Here is a 17,277-nt window from a genome sequence, read left to right as displayed (position 1 = left end):
TCATAAGTGTGTAACAAAGTGTGTAACAAAGCGATCGCTGGTTCTATTGTTTACAAGAGCCTCCATCAGATGCCGCAGGAAATCTTTCCTTTGAAATACACCCCTGCAGGTGGAAAGGGCGGAAAAGGCAGAGACAGGGAGACTGACTATGAACCGTGAAGTATGAATACAAACACGGAGGTTTTCTAGAAAGCTTAATGTCAGCTTTCACTATCAATACGCCTAAGAAAAGTGCAACAGTTTAAAGCATTGCACTTTCAGTTACACTTGCCCCAGAGCAATCTTTAAAAATACCTGACCCCATAAAATAAAATAAAAACCAAACAAGAACAGTAAAAGTATGAAGTGGCATCAATATTTGAAGAGTGTCTAACGTATATTGTCTTAAGGGTGGACATAAAGCACCCCCTTTCATTTCAGAGGACAACTTAACCATTTTCTATTGTTCCCCCCAATTTCTTCTCTTTGTATCAAGGGCAAGCTAATCAAGGGGGAAGACAGCTTCTGCTAGAGATGAGGCTGGGAACTCGAGATGTGGTGGGAAACCAGGGCACCTGCAATTGTCTTGAATGTGTGGACCTGGTTCCCAGGTACCACTCATAGGAGTTGATATACTGGCTGAGCCTGGTGCAGAGAAATGCTTGGAAACAGGACACAAGACACAATCACTATAACACCAGGCCATGCTATTCCGGGGGTGCCCCATTTGCGCCTTAAGATGGGGTCAGGGGGTGCTGAGTCTGGTCCCCTGCAGGATGCTTACCTGCTTGTAGAGGTCTGTGGAAGGCGATGACCGGGACCTTTCGTGGACGTACTGCGGCCTCTCCTCTTGGTCCACACCCACGTCGAGGATGTTGTCGGCGGAGTGGTACCTCCCGGCACCCCTGGCTTCCGGGACCTTCCTCTGTTGCCTCCAGGAGGCTTGATACTCAGCGAAGGTGCCGAGCCTCTGCGGCGGGATGGGTCTCCCCGCCTTTCCGTCTTTTGCAGGGCCTGCTGTCCACAGCATCTCCGGCTTCTCCCTGGGGAAGCCACAGGGCAGCGGCTTCGGCCCCAGCTGGGGGCCCGCGGGCTTGCTGGTTTCCTCAAAAAACTTCCACCTGTCAGCAAAGGTGCGCACCGTCTCGTCGAGGGGTGCGGGGCGCTGGTCCCCCACCAGCCCCACCGCGTTCATCTTCTCGGGCTCCGAGTAGGACTTCAGTTTCTGCTCGGCGGTGAAGCGCCTCCGGCTCCCGACGCGCGCGCTGCTGCTGCCGGTGGCGCGCAAGGGCGGCCCGGCGCCCGAGGCCCCCTCCCTGACGCGGGGGGCCGGCTCGGGGTCCGCTGGGCTGGGCTCCAGGTCGCGGCGCTGGAACGACGTGGCCCTCAGGACACGGGCCTGCGCCTCCTTCAGGTGGTCCTTATAGGTGCCGCCGGGGAAGGCGCTCTCCGGGGCGCCCACTGGCTGCGCCCCGGAGCCCTGTGCCTCCGTCTCCACGTCATCTTCCTCCTCTGCGGAGCCGGCCAAGGTGGCTGTACTCCGGCACTTCTGCAGCCTAGCTCGCCGCTGCTGGATCTCGTTCCTCAGGGTGGTGGCGAAGCGGTCGCTCCTCCGGATGGGCCTGCCCGCCGGGGCCGCGTCCTCGTGGCTGGTCTCGGGCCGGCGCGCCCCTTCCTGGCTCAGCGAGTGCAGCATGGGCGTCTGCAGGGGGCAGATCTCGCCACCCCCGTCGTCCAAGCCGCCCGCCACCCTCTTCCTGCCACCTCTGTCCAGGAGGCCGCCCCCCGGGGGGTCCTCGGGTGCCCTGTCCACCGGCTCCGCCCTGCCTCTCTGCCGAGCGGCCGGGGGACCCTCCAGCCGGGACGGGTAGCAGCGAGGCTGGGGGGCCGGGGTGCCCCCCGGGGGGCCAGCTCTGGACATCACGCAGTAGTAGCGGCTCTGCGCGCCGCAGTCGCCCCTCTGGTCGGCAGCGCGTGGCCCTCCAACGACGACGGCAGCGGGGCTGTCGTCCGCGAGGCGGTCAGCGGGGAGGGGCTCCGCAAGCCACGCGGCGCTTGGACCCTCGCGGAAGAAGGGGCCCTCGTCGCTCGAGTGGCGCGGGTGTTGGCCCGCGGGCGAGGGCTGCGGGCGGCGCACGTCGGTGCTGGAGAGAGAAGCCTGCAGCCGGCTGGGGGCTCCCAGGAGGGCCCGGGGCGCGCTTTCGCAGGCCAGCCCCCCACAGTCCAGGTGCACCCCCGGCGCGCAGCCCAAAGAGCTCGCGGCCCTCCAGCCGTCGCCCCCGTGCGCCTGCCTCGACGGCTGATCAGCGGGTTCGGGTCTCCGCCAGTCGCCGCCGTGCGGCCGCGCGCGGCTCAGGCCCGGCAAGGGCTGCGCGGGGGCCGCGTCTGCTGAGAACGCGGGGCCCTGGGTCTGCTCGTGGCTCCTGGTGGCAGCGAAGCTGTCGCGGCGGAGCGGAGGAGGCGGTGGGGGCGGGGACGGAGGGGCTCGTCTCTTATCCGGAACATACCAGACGGGCCCGGAGCAGGACCGCCCGCAAGCAGCTAGCTTGGGCTCGGGGCCGTCCTCGGGGACCCGGGGTGGGAAGCACCCCAGAGGCTCCTCGGCACCCTGAGAGTCGCCGGCCGTCGGGCTGAGCCGGCTGTCGGCTGCAGCAGAGGCCTCCCACAGGCCCACTTTGTAGAGGATGTTCTCTGCCGAGGACACGTCCGCGTTGGGCAGGGTGTGGTCCGGAGTGCTGGAGCGGGTGGAGAACGAGCCGTAAGCCGAGTCCCGCTTGCTGGCGCCGCCCAGGCGGTCGATGCTGCTGCTGGACTTGGCCGCCGAGAGGCGCCCCGACGGGTCCGGCTGGGTGGACGGGTCCAGGCTATCGACGCTTCCCAGCGAGCTGAAGTGGTCGGAGGTGCGCTGCAGGTTAGCTGGCTCCCAGGCGCCGCCCGACAGGTCCTGGGAGGAGGAGCTAGGAAAGGAGAAGAAACCGCAGGCAACAGAGGCGGGGCTTTAGGGCTGGGTTGTAGGGAAGGGCAAGAGGAGACATTGCACGTGGGCGCAGCTGCCCCCGTGCAGACATCACCTGCACTAACCACTCTTCCCCCATGGAGATCCCTGGACGGGAAGGTGAATATGGGTATAGGCAACCGTGTCCCACTCTTTGCAACCCCCATGGACTGTAGCCCGCCAGGCCCCTCTGTTCATGGGATTCTCCAGGCAAGAATACCAGAATGGGTTGCCATTTCCTTCTCCGGGGGATCTTCCCAACCCAGGGATCGAACCTGCATCTCCTGCATTGGCGGGTGGATTCTTTACCACCTGAGTCACCGGGGCGAAGCCCAGGGAAGGTGAGCGCACCGCATCTAACTTTTCACATTTAAAAGAGCAGCTTTTCCAAGGCAGGCTGAAAGGGTCGGAGTCGTACCCACTGGATGCCTTTTCCCAAACAGAGAACCTTCAATGCTGCAGTACATTTCTGGAGGCAACACCCACAGGCTGGACGGAAGTCCCAGCGTGCAGAAGTATCCTGGAGAGCAAACTGCAGCCCTCAAAGCTAAGGACGGCTTTTAGATTTTCTAGTGGGGTGAAAGGGCAGAATTCAAAGAGTACCTCGTGATCCATAAAAACGATCTGAAATTCAAATTTCAGTGCTCATAAATACAAACCTTGAAGGGAACGTGGTCATGGCTGTGTGTAGGCTCCAAACCCAGAGCTGAGCAGCTGCCAAAGACACCTACCTGCCCGCCAGCTAGAAAGTGTTATCTGGCCCCTTGCGGAACGAGTTTGTGAGCCTACAGTTGACTGCACAAAATAATTCGTGCTATGCGCTGCTAGCACGAGGAAAGCCATCAAAAGAGAAGGATCTTCAACTTGAAAAGGCAAGTTCAGAGATAAGATTATATTTACCAAATCCAAATATTAAATTGCAGGCATTCCTCATTTTACTGCACTTCACTGATACTGCTTTCCCCGTCCCTACCCCCACTCCACCAATTAAGGTTTGTGGCAATTCTGCATCGAGCAGGCGTATATACGTACCAATTTCCCCAACACCGTTCACTCTGCCACATTTTTTAAATTACTGCAGTATTTCAAAATTTTTTCATTATTATTTCTCACGGTGATTTGTGATCATTCATGTTAACTATTGCAAAAGGACCGCCACTCACTGAAGCTCAGACGATGATTAGCATTTTTTTAGTATTTTAAGACTAAGGTATGCACTTTTTTTTTTGATAGGACAATATTGTACACTTAAAGCTCTCAATGATGAAACTATTTATCCAGGCATGTAAAGTGCTTTCACTGGAACATTCATGCTTCAAGAGGGCGGGGGGTAGGGAGGGGGAACAAACTGCATCTACTCGAAGTTTGAGAGGAACCAAGATGAGAAAGAAAAATGTGTGACCTGGGAAAAGACACAAGAGTGTGAGCTGGCTAAGTCACGTGACGGGGGGGGGGGGCAATGAACACTGGGCTTCACACCGTGTCCTCAGAGGACAGACCAGGTCCCCTCCCAGAAACGGAGCATGTTTCTCTTCATCCTGTCTCACGCATTCCTGAGTGGATTTTTCCAGGAGAGTCTAAGTCCAAGCAGATAGAAATAAAGCTCAGTGCGGTTTCCACAGGGCACATGGGTTTCTTAAGTCAAAAACAGGCAAACGGGCTTCATGGATATCCTATTACATGAAGTCACTGTCATAATGCACTCCAAGGCCCACTTTTTTACTTAAGTGTTAACCACTGGGAAGATAACCTGGGTTTCTCCAAAGTATGCTGGGCTCCAAATACTGCAATCTCTTACGACTGTAAATAGGTAATATTGTACTTATTTGTTTAGCTGGGCCATCTCTTACTGGCGGCCATGTGCTCCCTAGCTGCGCCATGCCAGGACTTAGTTGTGGCATGTGGGATCTAGTTCCCTGACCAGGAATCGAACCTGGGGACTTTGGAGCTTAGAACCCCAGCCACTGGACCACCAGGGAAGTCCCAGGAATATTCTATTTAAGACGCATTTTCCTTTACAGCAGACACTTATTAATAGTCAAAAACTGACTTTGAGATAGTTATGTTAGCCCCAAATACACACAGAGACACACACAGTCATGCATATCATGCATACACACGGACGTGCACACACACACTCACATACATATACACGTACACATTCACACATGCACTTGTGCACACACCCCACAGGCACACTCCTGGCTGTTACCATTATCCTTCTAATAGACTAGTGAGGACCCTGGCCACTAACCCGAGGTGATTGGTCAGCTCCCTGTGGCCAGCAGAAGCATCTCCAAGCCAACACCCCCATGGTGCTGTCTGGGGGTGGCATTTGCCCTTCTGACCTTGAAATGTGGGCTTCAGGTAAGCCAGGTTGACCAGCCCTCCCCCTTCTACCAACTCATAATTCTCAGGCCCTCTGTCTCACAGTCACCAAAAACCACCATGCCCCCAAGGCTAGTCCCAAGCCTGGCACATGGGCTGTGAAGGCCCCTGGTTTCCCCTGCACCTCCACAAAGACAAAGCAACCTGGGAGAGAGGGTGCTGATGGAGCACAGAATTCCCTGGGGAGCTTTGGCAAAATATACCTGCTCAACACAGAAGTGACTCCTGCCTTCTAATCTGCACATAAACATCTCTAAAGAAGGGTGGTGACGTGCACAGCCATCCCACTCAGCTGGCTCAAAGGGATTTGGCCCAAACTCATTTATCAATTAGACGACACAAATGAGAAAGCACGCCTGCCCATCCTGTCTCCTGGTGTTTTATTTTTTTGTTTTCAAGTTTGATACATCTGCCTACTCAGTGAAAAAATTTAGACTCGTTCCAGTAATGATGCATCCATAGACTTTTCTCATCAGAAAAGGAACATCATTCTGAAGTCAAGAAAGGCAACATATGAAATATAACAATCCACAATCTACAGGATGCAGAAAAAGCAGTTCTAAGAGGGAAGTTTACAGTAATGCAAGTTTACCTTAGAAAACAAACAAAAAAACTCAAATACACTAACCCTATATCTAAAGGGACTAGGAAAAGGATAAACTCCAAAGAAAGCAGAAGGAAAGAAATCATGAAGATTAGAGCAGAAATAAATGAAATATAGATTTAAAAACACGATGAAAGATCAAACTAAAACCTGATTTTTGAAAAGATGAACAAAACTGATAAACCTTTAGCCAGACTCATCAAGAAACAAGAGGACCCCAAAAATCAGTAAAGTCAGAAATGAAAGAAATTATAACTGATACCATAGAAACACAAAGGATTTTATGAGATAATTATATGAACTACATGCCAATAAAATGGACAATCTAGAAGAAATGGAAAATTTTCAAGAAATGTACAATTTCCCAAGATCAAACCAGAAAGTAGAAAATACGAACAAACTAATTAGCAGCACGGAGAAGGCAATGGCACCCCACTCCAGTACTCTTGCCTGGAAAATCCCATGAATGGAGGAGCCTGGTAGGCTGCAGTCCATGGAGTCGCTAAGAGTCGGACATGACTGAGCGACTTCACTTTCACTTTTCACTTTCATGCACTGGAGAAGGAAATGGCAACCCACTCCAGTGTTCTTGCCTGGAGAATCCCAGGGACCGGGGAGCCTGGTGGGCTACCGTCTATGGGGTCACACAGAGTCGGACACGACTGAAGCGACTTAGCAGCAGCAGCAGCAATTAGCAGCAACAAGCTCAATCTAATTTAAAAAAAAAACCAAAAACCTCCCATGAAACAAAAGTCCAGGACCAGATGGCTTCACAGGTGAACTCTACCAAACTTTCAGAGAAGAGTTAACACCTTTCCATCTCAAACTATTGCAAAAATTGCAAAGGAAGGAATGCTTCTGAACTCATTCTACATGGCCAGCATCACCGTGATACCAAAACCAGAGAGAGATCACACACACAAAATAAAATTACAGCCTAGTATCACTGATGGACATAGATGAAAAGTTCTCAATAAAATATCAGCAAACTGAATCCAAAAATACATTAAAAGGATCATATACCATGATCAAGTGGTATTTATCCCAGGATATACCAAGGATGCTTCCATATCTGCAAATTAACCAATGTGATACACAACATTAACAAACTGAAGAGTAAAAACCATATGATCATCTTTGAGAGATGCAGAGAAAGCTTTTGATAATATTCAGCATCCATTTTGATAAAAACTCAACCAAGTGGGCATACAGGGGATGTACTTCAACATAATGAAGGCCATATATCCAAAAGCCACAGCAAAGATTATACTCAACAGTGAAAAGCTGAAAGCATTTCAGGAACAAGACAAGGATGCCCACTCTCATCACTTTCATTCAACAAAGTTTTGGAACTCCTAGCCACAGCAATCAGAGAAAAAGAAATCAAAGGAATTCAAGCTGGAAAGGAAGAAGTAAGACTGTCTCTGTTTGCAGATGATGTGATATTATACACAGAACATCCTAAAGATGTCACACACAAAAAAACTACAACACATCAGTGAATTTGGTCAAGTTGCAGGATATGAAATTAACATAAAGAAATGTGTTGCATACTAACAATGAACCATCAGACAGAGTAACTGAGGAAACAATCCATTTACAACTTCATTAAAAAGAATTAAGTACCGGGACTTCCCTGGTGGTCCAGAGCTTAAGACTCCTAGCTTTCACTGTGATGGGTGTACGTTTGATCCCTGGTTGGGAACCCAAGATGCCATATGCCCCCCAGTGTGGAGAAAAGAATAACAATAATACATATATACATGCATACCTAGGGGAAAAAAATCTAACCAAGGAGGTAAAAGACCTATAGTCAGAAAATGATAAGATACTGATGAAAGAAACTGAACATGCCATACACAGGATGGAAATATATACCATGGATGGGAAGAATATTGTTAAAATGACCATGCTGCTCAAAGCAATCTACAGATTCAAAGCTATCCCTATCAAAATACCAACGGCACGGTTCACAAAACTAGAACAAATCAATTTTAAAATTTGCAAGGTAACATCAAAGACCCTGAAGAGCCAAAACAATCTTGAGGAAGAAGGAGAGAGATGGAGGTATCCGACGACACTACAAAGCTATGGTCATCAAAATAGTATGTTAGTGTCACAAAAACAGACACATAGGTCAGGAAACAGAATAGAAAGCCCTGAAATAAACCAACACACTTACCGTCAACTAGTCTGTGAGAAAGGAGGCAAGGATATACAGTAGAGAAAAGACAGCCTCATCAAAAAGTCATGCTGGGAAAACTGGATGCTGCTGCTGCTGCTGCTAAGTCGCTTCAGTCGTGTCCAACTCTGTGCGACCCCATAGACGGCAGCCCAACAGGCTCCCCCGTCCCTGGGATTCTCCAGGCAAGAACATTGGAGTCGGTTGCCATTTCCTTCTCCAGTGCATGAAAGTGAAAAGTGAAAGGGAAGTCGCTCAGTCGTGTCCGACGCTTAGCGACCCCATGGACTGCAGCCTACCAGGCTCCTCCGCCCATGGGATTTTCCAGGCAAGAGTACTGGAGTGGGGTGCCATTGCCTTCTCCAGGGAAAACTGGATAACTACATCTAAAAGAATGGAACTAGAACATTCTCTAACATGGTATTAAAAACAAACAAACAAAAATCTCAAAATGGATTAAAGACTTAAATTTAAGACCAGAAACCATAAAACTCCCAGAGGAAAACATAGGCAGGACACCCTTTGACATAAATTGTAGCAGTATTTTTGGGGATCTGCCTAAGGCAGAAGAAAGAAATGCAAAAAATACACAAACAGGACCTAATTAAAATCAAAGGTTTTTTCACAGGAAAGGAAAGCATTGACAAAATGAAGACGGTTAACCTACCGAAGGGGAGACAATATCTGCCAATGACACGACCAAGAGGGGTTAATAATGTAAAATATAAACAGCCATCCAACTCTATCTGAAAAATAGATACCTGATTAAAAAGTGCGCAGAAGGGACTTCCCTGGCAGTCCAGTGGTTAAGACCCTGCCTTTCCCCTGCAAGAGTGGAGAGGTCGATCCCCACTTGAGGAACTAAGATCCCACATACCGCCTATGGGCCAAAAATACATTAATAAATAATGGTTAGAAGACCTGAATAGACATTTTCCCAAAGGAGACCCAGATGGCACACGAAAAGCTGCTCAGCATCGGTGATCAGAGAAATGCAAACCAAAACCGCAATGAAGTATCACCCTCACACCTGTCAGAAGGTCTGTCATCAACGAGACAAGAAATAACGAAAGCTGGTGAAGATACGGAGAAAAGGGAACCCTTGTTCACTACTGGAAAACAGCATGCAAGTTCCTAGAAAGCTAAAAAGAGAACTACCATAGGATACAGCAATTTCACTCCTTGATATATAAACTGTTGCTGCTAAGTCACCTCAGTCGTGTCCGACTCTGTGCGACCCCATAGACGGCAGCCCACCAGGCTCCGCTGTCCCTGGGATTCTCCAGGCAAGGACACTGGAGTGGGTTGCCATTTCCTTCTCCAGTGCATGAAAGGGAAAAGTGAAAGTGAAGTCACTCAGTCGTGTCTGACTCTTAGCGACCCCATGGACTGCAGCCTACCAGGCTCCTCCGTCCACGGGGTTCTCCAGGCAAGAGTACTGGAGTGGGGTGCCATTGCCTTCTCCGGATATATAAACTACCCCCCCCCAAAATGAGAACACTAATTCAAACGGATAATATGCCCCCCATTGTTCATAGCAGCATTATTTACAGTGCTCAAGATACGAAAGTAACCTAAAAGTCGATCAACAGGTGAATAGACCTTAAAGAAGACGTGGTATATATTATATACTCAAACGCATACAATGGAATACTACTCAGCCACAAAAAAAGAATGGAATTTTGCCATTCGTATCAACACGGACAGGCCTGGAGGGCATTATGTTTGATGAACGAAGGCGGAGAAAAACAAATACTGCATAATGTCACTTATATGTGGAATCAAAACAACAACAGCAAAGAGAGAGAACAGAAGCAGACAGACAGACAGACAGAAGGAACTAGTGGTTACCGGTGGGGGGAGGGAAGGGGGAGGGGCATGACAGGGGTAGGGCAGTCAAGTACCAACGATCAAATAAAGATGCTACAAGGATATAAGGTACGGCACAGGGAACACAGCCAATATTTTACAGTAACTTTCAATGGAGTATGTGCTTAGTCACTCAGTTGTGTCCGACTCTGCAACCCCATGGATGGTAGCCCTCCAGGGTCCATGGGGATTCTCTTTGCCAGAATACTGGAGTGGGTTGCCATGCCTTCCTCCAGGGGATCTTCCCAAGCCAGGGGTCGAACCCAGGCCTCCCACCTTGCAGGTAGATTCTTTACCGGCTGAGCCACCAGGGAAGCCCAACAACAGTGGAATGGGTAGCCTATCTCTTCTCTAGGGGAACGTCCCGACCGGGGAATCGAACTGGGGTCTTCTGCATTCCAAGAACACTGGAGTGGGCAGCCTGTCCCTTCCCCAGGGGATCTTCCAGACCCAGGAATTGAACCGGGGTCTCCTACATTGCAAGGTGGATCCTTTCCCAGCTGAGCTACCTGGGCAGCCCGTTAGATGTGAGTAGTATCTTAAAAAATTGGGACTCGCTATGCTGCACAGCTGAAATGAAGACTACCATAAATGAACTACACTGCAACATGACAGAAAAGAAGAAATGCATGGTGACGACAGGTCAGGGCTGTCAGTGGTGTGGCAGAAAGCGAAAGGAGCTCCCCGGCCCCCTGGGGGGAGTAAGAAGGCAGAAAGTGTGCCTACCTGGCGTGGTACCGGCTCTGCCGAGAGGGGCAGGTGCCCGGGCAGGGGAACAAAGGTGCGGCTGGCTCGGACTGGCTGTCGGAGAACTTGGTGGCGTGCCAGGAGTGTGGCCTCCAGCTCAGCTCATTCCTCCTGCGGGGGGGAAAGAAAAAAAAGGATGCAGAAGACTCAGGGATTTCACACTGAGGACCACTTCATGCCAAGAAAGGACTGAGAGGTGGAAATCATTCGTGTGATTCAGGGCATCGTGGTCGGGCGCGTCCCGTTAACATCTGGGCACCAGCACTCCTGGTACAGGTTCGTCACTGGAGAACTGACCTGAGGGCAGAGCGACAATCACTGGCTGCCAGGTGCAAACCAGCCCTCGGGCTGCCAAAATGATTCTGTCTCTTTTTAAACATGTGTTCAAGGTTTTTCTTTGGCATGTGGAATCCTGGTCTCCTGACCAGGGATCAAACTCACAGCCCTTGCCCTGGAAGCTGGGTCATAACCACTAGACTGCCAGGGAAGTCCTCCAAATGTCTTCAAGGTAAGATACGTACATCTTGCCTTCCCTTTTCTGTCTCCCCACCAAAAACCACAGCAGCATCTTTTGTCTTGTCCATGTCAGTGCAACTTTGCAGACACCCCTGGCCTCCTTGAGGAGAAGGTGTGGGCTGCAGAAAACTTGAGCTGGGTGTCACAGTGTTGGATGCATTTATTTATCTACTCACTTAAGTGAATATGGCTGTCCTGTAGTCAACAGGGAGTGTGTGTGTGTGTGTGTGTGTGTCTGTGTCTGTGTCTGTGTCTGTCACTCAGTCGTATCTGAATCTTTGCAAACCCATGGACTGTAGCCTGCCAGGCTCTTCTGTCCATGGGATTGATGTGTGTGTGTCTGCGTTAGTCACACAGTCGTATCTGACTCTTTACAACCCCGTGGACTGTGGCCCGCCAGGCTCCTCTCTGTCCTTAGGATTCTCCAGGCAAGAATACTGGAGTGGGTTGCCATTCCAGGGGATCTTCCCGACGCAGGGATCGAACCCGGGTCTCTTTCATGGCAGGCGTGAAAGAGATTCTTTGCCATCTGAGCCACCAGGGAAGCCCTTACTGAGACCAGTGGATGTGTATTGCCCTGAGCCTGTCAGAGTGTCTGAAGTCATCTAAGGGTCCCCTATGGTGGGCATCACCATGCCACAGATCAACGGGCTCCAGTCCATTCCTGCCAGGGCTTCTGAATGTCACAGGCACCTTCCCTGCCCCTGCCATGGTCACCACCATCCGTGACGACTTATTAGGGTTTGACCACACCTGCCCAGGTGTCGGAAATCGTGCAGCTGCCGTGTGAAAGTCACAGAGCCTCCAGGGCAGGCTGCTGGGTGAGGCGACGGTACACACTTGCCTCTCCTCCTCCTGCAATTTAGGACGGACCTAGCCTCGCCACGGGCAACTTCAGATCGGAGCTAAAGGGTACAACTGAGCCTCTATGTACCTGACGGATGTCAAACATTCTTTCCAACAGGCAAGAACACTAAAGACTCTTATGCAATAGCGAATAGCAATGAAAACCCAGAAAGTTATTTACAACACAAACCTTCTGATGACTCAGATAATTAACGAGGAAACAAAAAAAAATCCACGGGTGGCAAAAATGCGGAAGGTGTTGACTCGATGGTAACTGCCTACGAACTGAAGCATAAAACGGATGAATCCATCGCACGTCGGGAGTAAAGCGATTGTAAAACCAAGACTGTACCTCATAGAGTTTCTCAAGATCCTCGTCAGGAAGCTTCTGGCCACGTGAATTTCATTTTTAGACAGCTTTTTCTGTGCTATAATATCCAGAACGTCTTTCATCTTCCTTCACAGGTAAATTAATGAAGGGAGAAAAACAGACAGACTGCAGGCAAAGGGCAGAGAGGCTCGGAAGAGAAAAGGCTTCACATCGTGTGGCAAATTATTGCAACTCTGTAACTGGAAAGAGTGAGAAAGGAGCTGGTTTACTGGGACAGTCCTGCACCCTTAGAGGAGTAAATGTTTCTCATCCTATTTTAAAAGATAATATAGGCAGACCTCAGAGAGATTCTAAGTTGGGCTCCAGACCCTCACAATGAAGCAAATATCGTAATAAAGCCAGCCACACGAATGCTTTGGTTTCCCAGTGCATATAAAAGCTGTGTTTACCCTACCCTGGAGTCTACCAAGTATGCAATAGCATGTCTAAGAAAACAATGTACAGATGTTATTTTAAATTAAAATACGCTAACCATCATCTGAGCCTTCAGAGTCATAGCAGTAACACAAGTAAAATCAAAGATCACTGACCACAGAGACCATAACAAATGTGATGGTGAAAAAGTTTGCAACACTGTGAGAATTACCAAAATGTGAGACACAAAGAGACAAAGTGAGCAAGTACTGCTGGAAAAATGTCACTAACAGACTACTTAACAGCACTAACGGCTTGGGAGGGCTGCCACAACTTTTAATTTGTAAAAAAAACAAAATGAAACGCCAGATCTGTGAAGCACAATACAGCCAAGTATGCCTACACACGGGTTTCCCAGGTGGCTCAGGGGTAAAGAGGCAACCTGCCAACGCAAGGAGACGCAGGAGACGCAGGTTCTTTCCCGGGGCTGGGAAGATCCCCTGCAGGAGGAGATGGGAACCCACTCCAGGATTCTTGCCTGGAGTATCCCACGAACAGAGGAGCCTGGTGGGCTACAGTGCATGGGGTCACAAAGAGTTAAACCCAACTGAGTGACTAACAATGTCTATACACAGATACATGTTTCTACTTTGAGAAGAGACAGCCAACGGTCACAGTACTGATTACGGCTTTTAAAAACAAATGAAAGCACAGTGGAAAGGGTGGTACCCACAAGCTCTAAGTAAGGAACTGAGGCTACTGGGGACAATGAAATTTTCCTAAAATGTGTGTGCTCCTGTCAGATCTTCAGACCTTCCTAGAGCATAGTAAACATATTTGGGAATCAAGGGAGGCTCCCTGATAGCTCAGTTGGTAAAGAATCTGCCTGCAATGCAGGAGACCCCGGTTTGATTTCCTGGGTCTGCAAGATCCCCTGGAGAAGGGATTAGCTACCCACACACTTCAGTATTCTTGGGCTTCCCTTGTGGCTCAGCTGGTAAAGAATCCACCTGCAATGCAGGAGACCTGGGTTCGATCCCTGGGTTGGGAAGATCCCCTGGAGAAGGGAAAGGCTACCCACTCCAGAATTCTGGCCTGGAGAATTTTCCATGGACTGTACAGTCCATGGTGTTGCAAACAGTCGGATACGACCGAGCGACTTTCACTTTTCAAGTGGTTTGTCAGCCCCTCTGGTGGCTAAAACAACAGCGTTTTTTAAATTTTTCTTTTTTTTTTTTTAAAGAATTTATTTATTTTTTATATTTATTTATTGGGTCTTGGTTGTGGCATGCCAGGATCTTCATTGCATCCCGCGGGGCACACGGACTGTCTAGTTGTGGCATGCGGGCTTACGTGCTGCACAACACGTGGGGTCCTGGTTCCCCGACCAGGGCTCGAGCTGGCCTCTCCTGCGTTGCAAGGCGGATCCTTAACCTACTGGGCCACCGGGGAGGTGGCCCCTGGGGTTGTCCGGATGAGAGAGAGGAGGGCGTTTGGAAGAGAGCTGGTCTCTGGCATCATAGTCATTGGGACCAGACTGGGCAGTAAAGCGCAGGGGACCAAACGCTGCTCTGGCGCCACCTAGAGTCCCCAGGTGGAACATACGCAGGAGGGGCAGATACAAATAAGATGCTCATCTCAGTAGAAGACTTGTGTTTCTTCCTACACAAGATGAACACTTGCGTGGCTTTCAACCACCGGGAGCCCGCCAGCGTGGGGCCGTGAGGGGTACACAGGCCACCAGTGAACCAGTGAGGTCACACAGTCGTGTCAGGCTCTTTGTGATCCTGTGGACTGTAAGCCTACCACGCTCCTCCGTCCATGGGATTTTCTCCAGGCAAGAGCACTGGAGTGGGTTTGCCATTTCCCTTCTCCAGGGGATCTTCCCAATCCCGGGGATCGAACCCAGGTCTCCCTGCATTGCAGGCAGACGCTTTTGCCGTCTGAGCCACCAGGCATGGGCCACAGGATGTGCCAAAACAAGACGCCCCAATGTGAGGGGGCAAGGGATACCTGCTCGGGGTTAACCGCCTCATGTGTACGGGTAGGGAAGACCCACACCACACCTAAAGTGCCCTTGAGCCCTCGGGGACACAGAGCCCCCAGAAGACATCAAACAGGAGTGGACCTGAGTGCTATGGAAGGAACACATCCCCCCCATGCAGGCCACAGTCAGACACAGGCCAGCTTGGCAGCGGGAGACCAGCAAGGACGCCCCTTTCTGGGAGGGAGGAGGAGAGCACAGCTCAGCCCAGAGATGCCCAAAGCCATGCAGGCAGGGATGCTCGGGAGGAGAGAGCCCAGATCTGGCCGAGGCAGTGGGTGCTGATGCCCCCCTGGTGCAGGGAGCTCTGAACTCCAGCAGCTCCGGAAACGCAAGGGGGCTGAGTCCAAGCCATGCCCACCGGGAGACTAACAGTGTGACCCGTCACCCCAGCGAAGAGGAGAGACATCCCTTCTACTCCAATGGCTACTGCGGCTCGGATAATCTTAAAAAAAAAAAAAAAAATACGCATATTGTAGAAAACGTGGCACATTTAAAAATTACAAGACCAGTAAGACAAGAAAGGAGAGTAACCCCTAACCTAAAGGTGACGGTGAGTAACATCTCTCTGCATTTCTTTCCCTGTTTCAGATAGCTGAAAGAGTCCTGCAGACTCGGTGGGGCCTTTCTCTCTGCAGCCTCCCAGGATGGGTGAGCATTTCTCCATGCCACTGTCAATGTCTTTTTTGGGGGGCCATGTGGCATGCAGGATCCTAGTTCCCTGACCTGGGATCAAACCTGGGCCCTCTGCATCAGAAGCACGTGGAGTCTTAACCACTGGACCACCAGGGAAGTCCCGAAGGCGTCACGGCCTAATATTCCTTCCATGGAAATGCTGAAAAAGCTACCTTGTTGACTAGCAAAACATTGGCTTGTCTAGTTTCCAAATCAAATTATCCGTCCCAAGGAGGGTTCCCTGAAACCTTTTCTATCAGCTGCACACCAAAATTAATCTCAGTTTGAAAAAGAAGCTGTAGCTCGCCGGGCTCCTCCATCCATGGGATTCTCCAGGCCAGAATATTGGAGTGCGTTGCCATTTCCTTCTCCAGGAGATCTTCCCGACCCCAGGGATCGAACCCAGGTCTCCCGCACTGTGGGCAGACTCTTTGCCCTCTGAGCCACAAGGAATCCCAGTTTACTTCAATATTAAAAATAATTTTATATGGCAGGTAGTCTTTTTTTTTTTTTTAAAGGAAGAGGTTTAGATCACAAATATTAAACATGCTAGGATACCACTGAATATTAAGGATGGATCTAGATCTTGAAAATACGTTTTTAAAAAGGAATTATCAAAATAAGCCCTTGAGTGAAATGTTCACAATTTCAGAGAATTCTTCTCTCAAAAAAAATCAATAAACAAAAATCGTGTGAATGCTGGGTTATTTTCCTAACCTATCCACCAAATGCAGCAAAACAGCCGCTGCCTCAGAAAATAGACACAGCCTTCATGTGGTCCCCGCAAGCGCGGTGGGCCTGAGAATACAGGGTCTGCAGGCTGGGAGGCCAGCGAGGAAGGCAGGGCCTTGGCTGGACACCGCGACAGGGAAACCACAGGGTGTGCGGGCTGCAGGTGATGCTGGCCATGGGGAGACTTCCTGGGGAATAAAACCCCAAGTGACGCTTGGGGGCATCTTAAAAGCAAGAATCGGAGTGCACGGCAGTGGGAGGGCCTTGCAGATAAAGGAGAGCCTGGGAAGTCCTGCAAATGCTTCCCACTGAGTACTGGAGTGGCCAAGATGAGCTCCAGGCAGGGAACCCCTAGAGCTTCGGGACGCAGGGGGACAGAGGTCTGCGTGATGCTGACAGTGTGCCCAGGCTGGAGGACAGCCGACACCGCAAACACCCGTTTTATTAAGTTTTTTGAAACCAACACATCCAAAAGCACCACCCTACAGACACTAGGAGAAGACTCTTGAGAGTCCCTGGGACTGCAAGGAGATCCAACCAGTCCATCCATCCTAAAGGAAATCAGTCCTGAATATTCACTGGAAGGAATGATGCTGAAGCTGAAACTCTAATCCTTTGGCCACCTGAAGCGAAGAGCTGACTCACTGGAAAAGACCCTGATGCTGGGAAAGATTGAGGGCAGGAGAAGGGGACGACAGAGGATGAGATGGTTGGATGGCATCAGCGACTCTATGGACGTGAGTTTGAGCAAACTCCGGGAGATGGTGATGGACAGGGAGGCGTGCTACAGTCCCTGGGGTCACCAAGAGTTGGACACGACTGAGAGACTGAACAACAACAGATACTGAATGAAGCCTCGCCCTGAGCTGCAGCTGCCTTCCTGCCACGGTCGAGCCTCTGCATCTCCAGGGCTGTCTCTGCCTCCCACAGCCCCAAGGTCCCTGCAACTCAGCTT

At 50.5% G+C, this 17,277-nt stretch overlaps 1 protein-coding gene across 3 annotated transcripts in view; it reads right to left on the bottom strand.

The window, feature by feature from the left end:
* The window catches only part of SHROOM2 (shroom family member 2), a 146,281-nt gene that overhangs the window by 48,883 nt on the left and 80,121 nt on the right, over positions 1-17,277 (bottom strand). Inside the window, exons 3-4 of one of the 3 annotated variants that reach the window (XM_081568315.1) lie at positions 10,744-10,875; positions 764-2,936 (exon numbers count right to left, since the gene is read on the bottom strand). The exons of 1 other annotated variant lie outside the window; for it this stretch is intronic. In XM_081568315.1, coding sequence (XP_081424441.1) covers positions 764-2,936; positions 10,744-10,875 — 2,305 coding nt within the window. The remainder of the gene's footprint in view (positions 1-763; positions 2,937-10,743; positions 10,876-17,277) is intronic. One more of the 3 variants, XM_081568316.1, reaches the window with a different exon arrangement.

Source organism: Giraffa tippelskirchi, chromosome Y (assembly GCF_054371585.1).
Source record: "Giraffa tippelskirchi isolate mGirTip1 chromosome Y, T2T-mGirTip1v1.2.pri, whole genome shotgun sequence".
NCBI lineage: Eukaryota > Metazoa > Chordata > Mammalia > Artiodactyla > Giraffidae > Giraffa > Giraffa tippelskirchi.
This window is presented reverse-complemented; position numbering and strand designations above follow the sequence as displayed.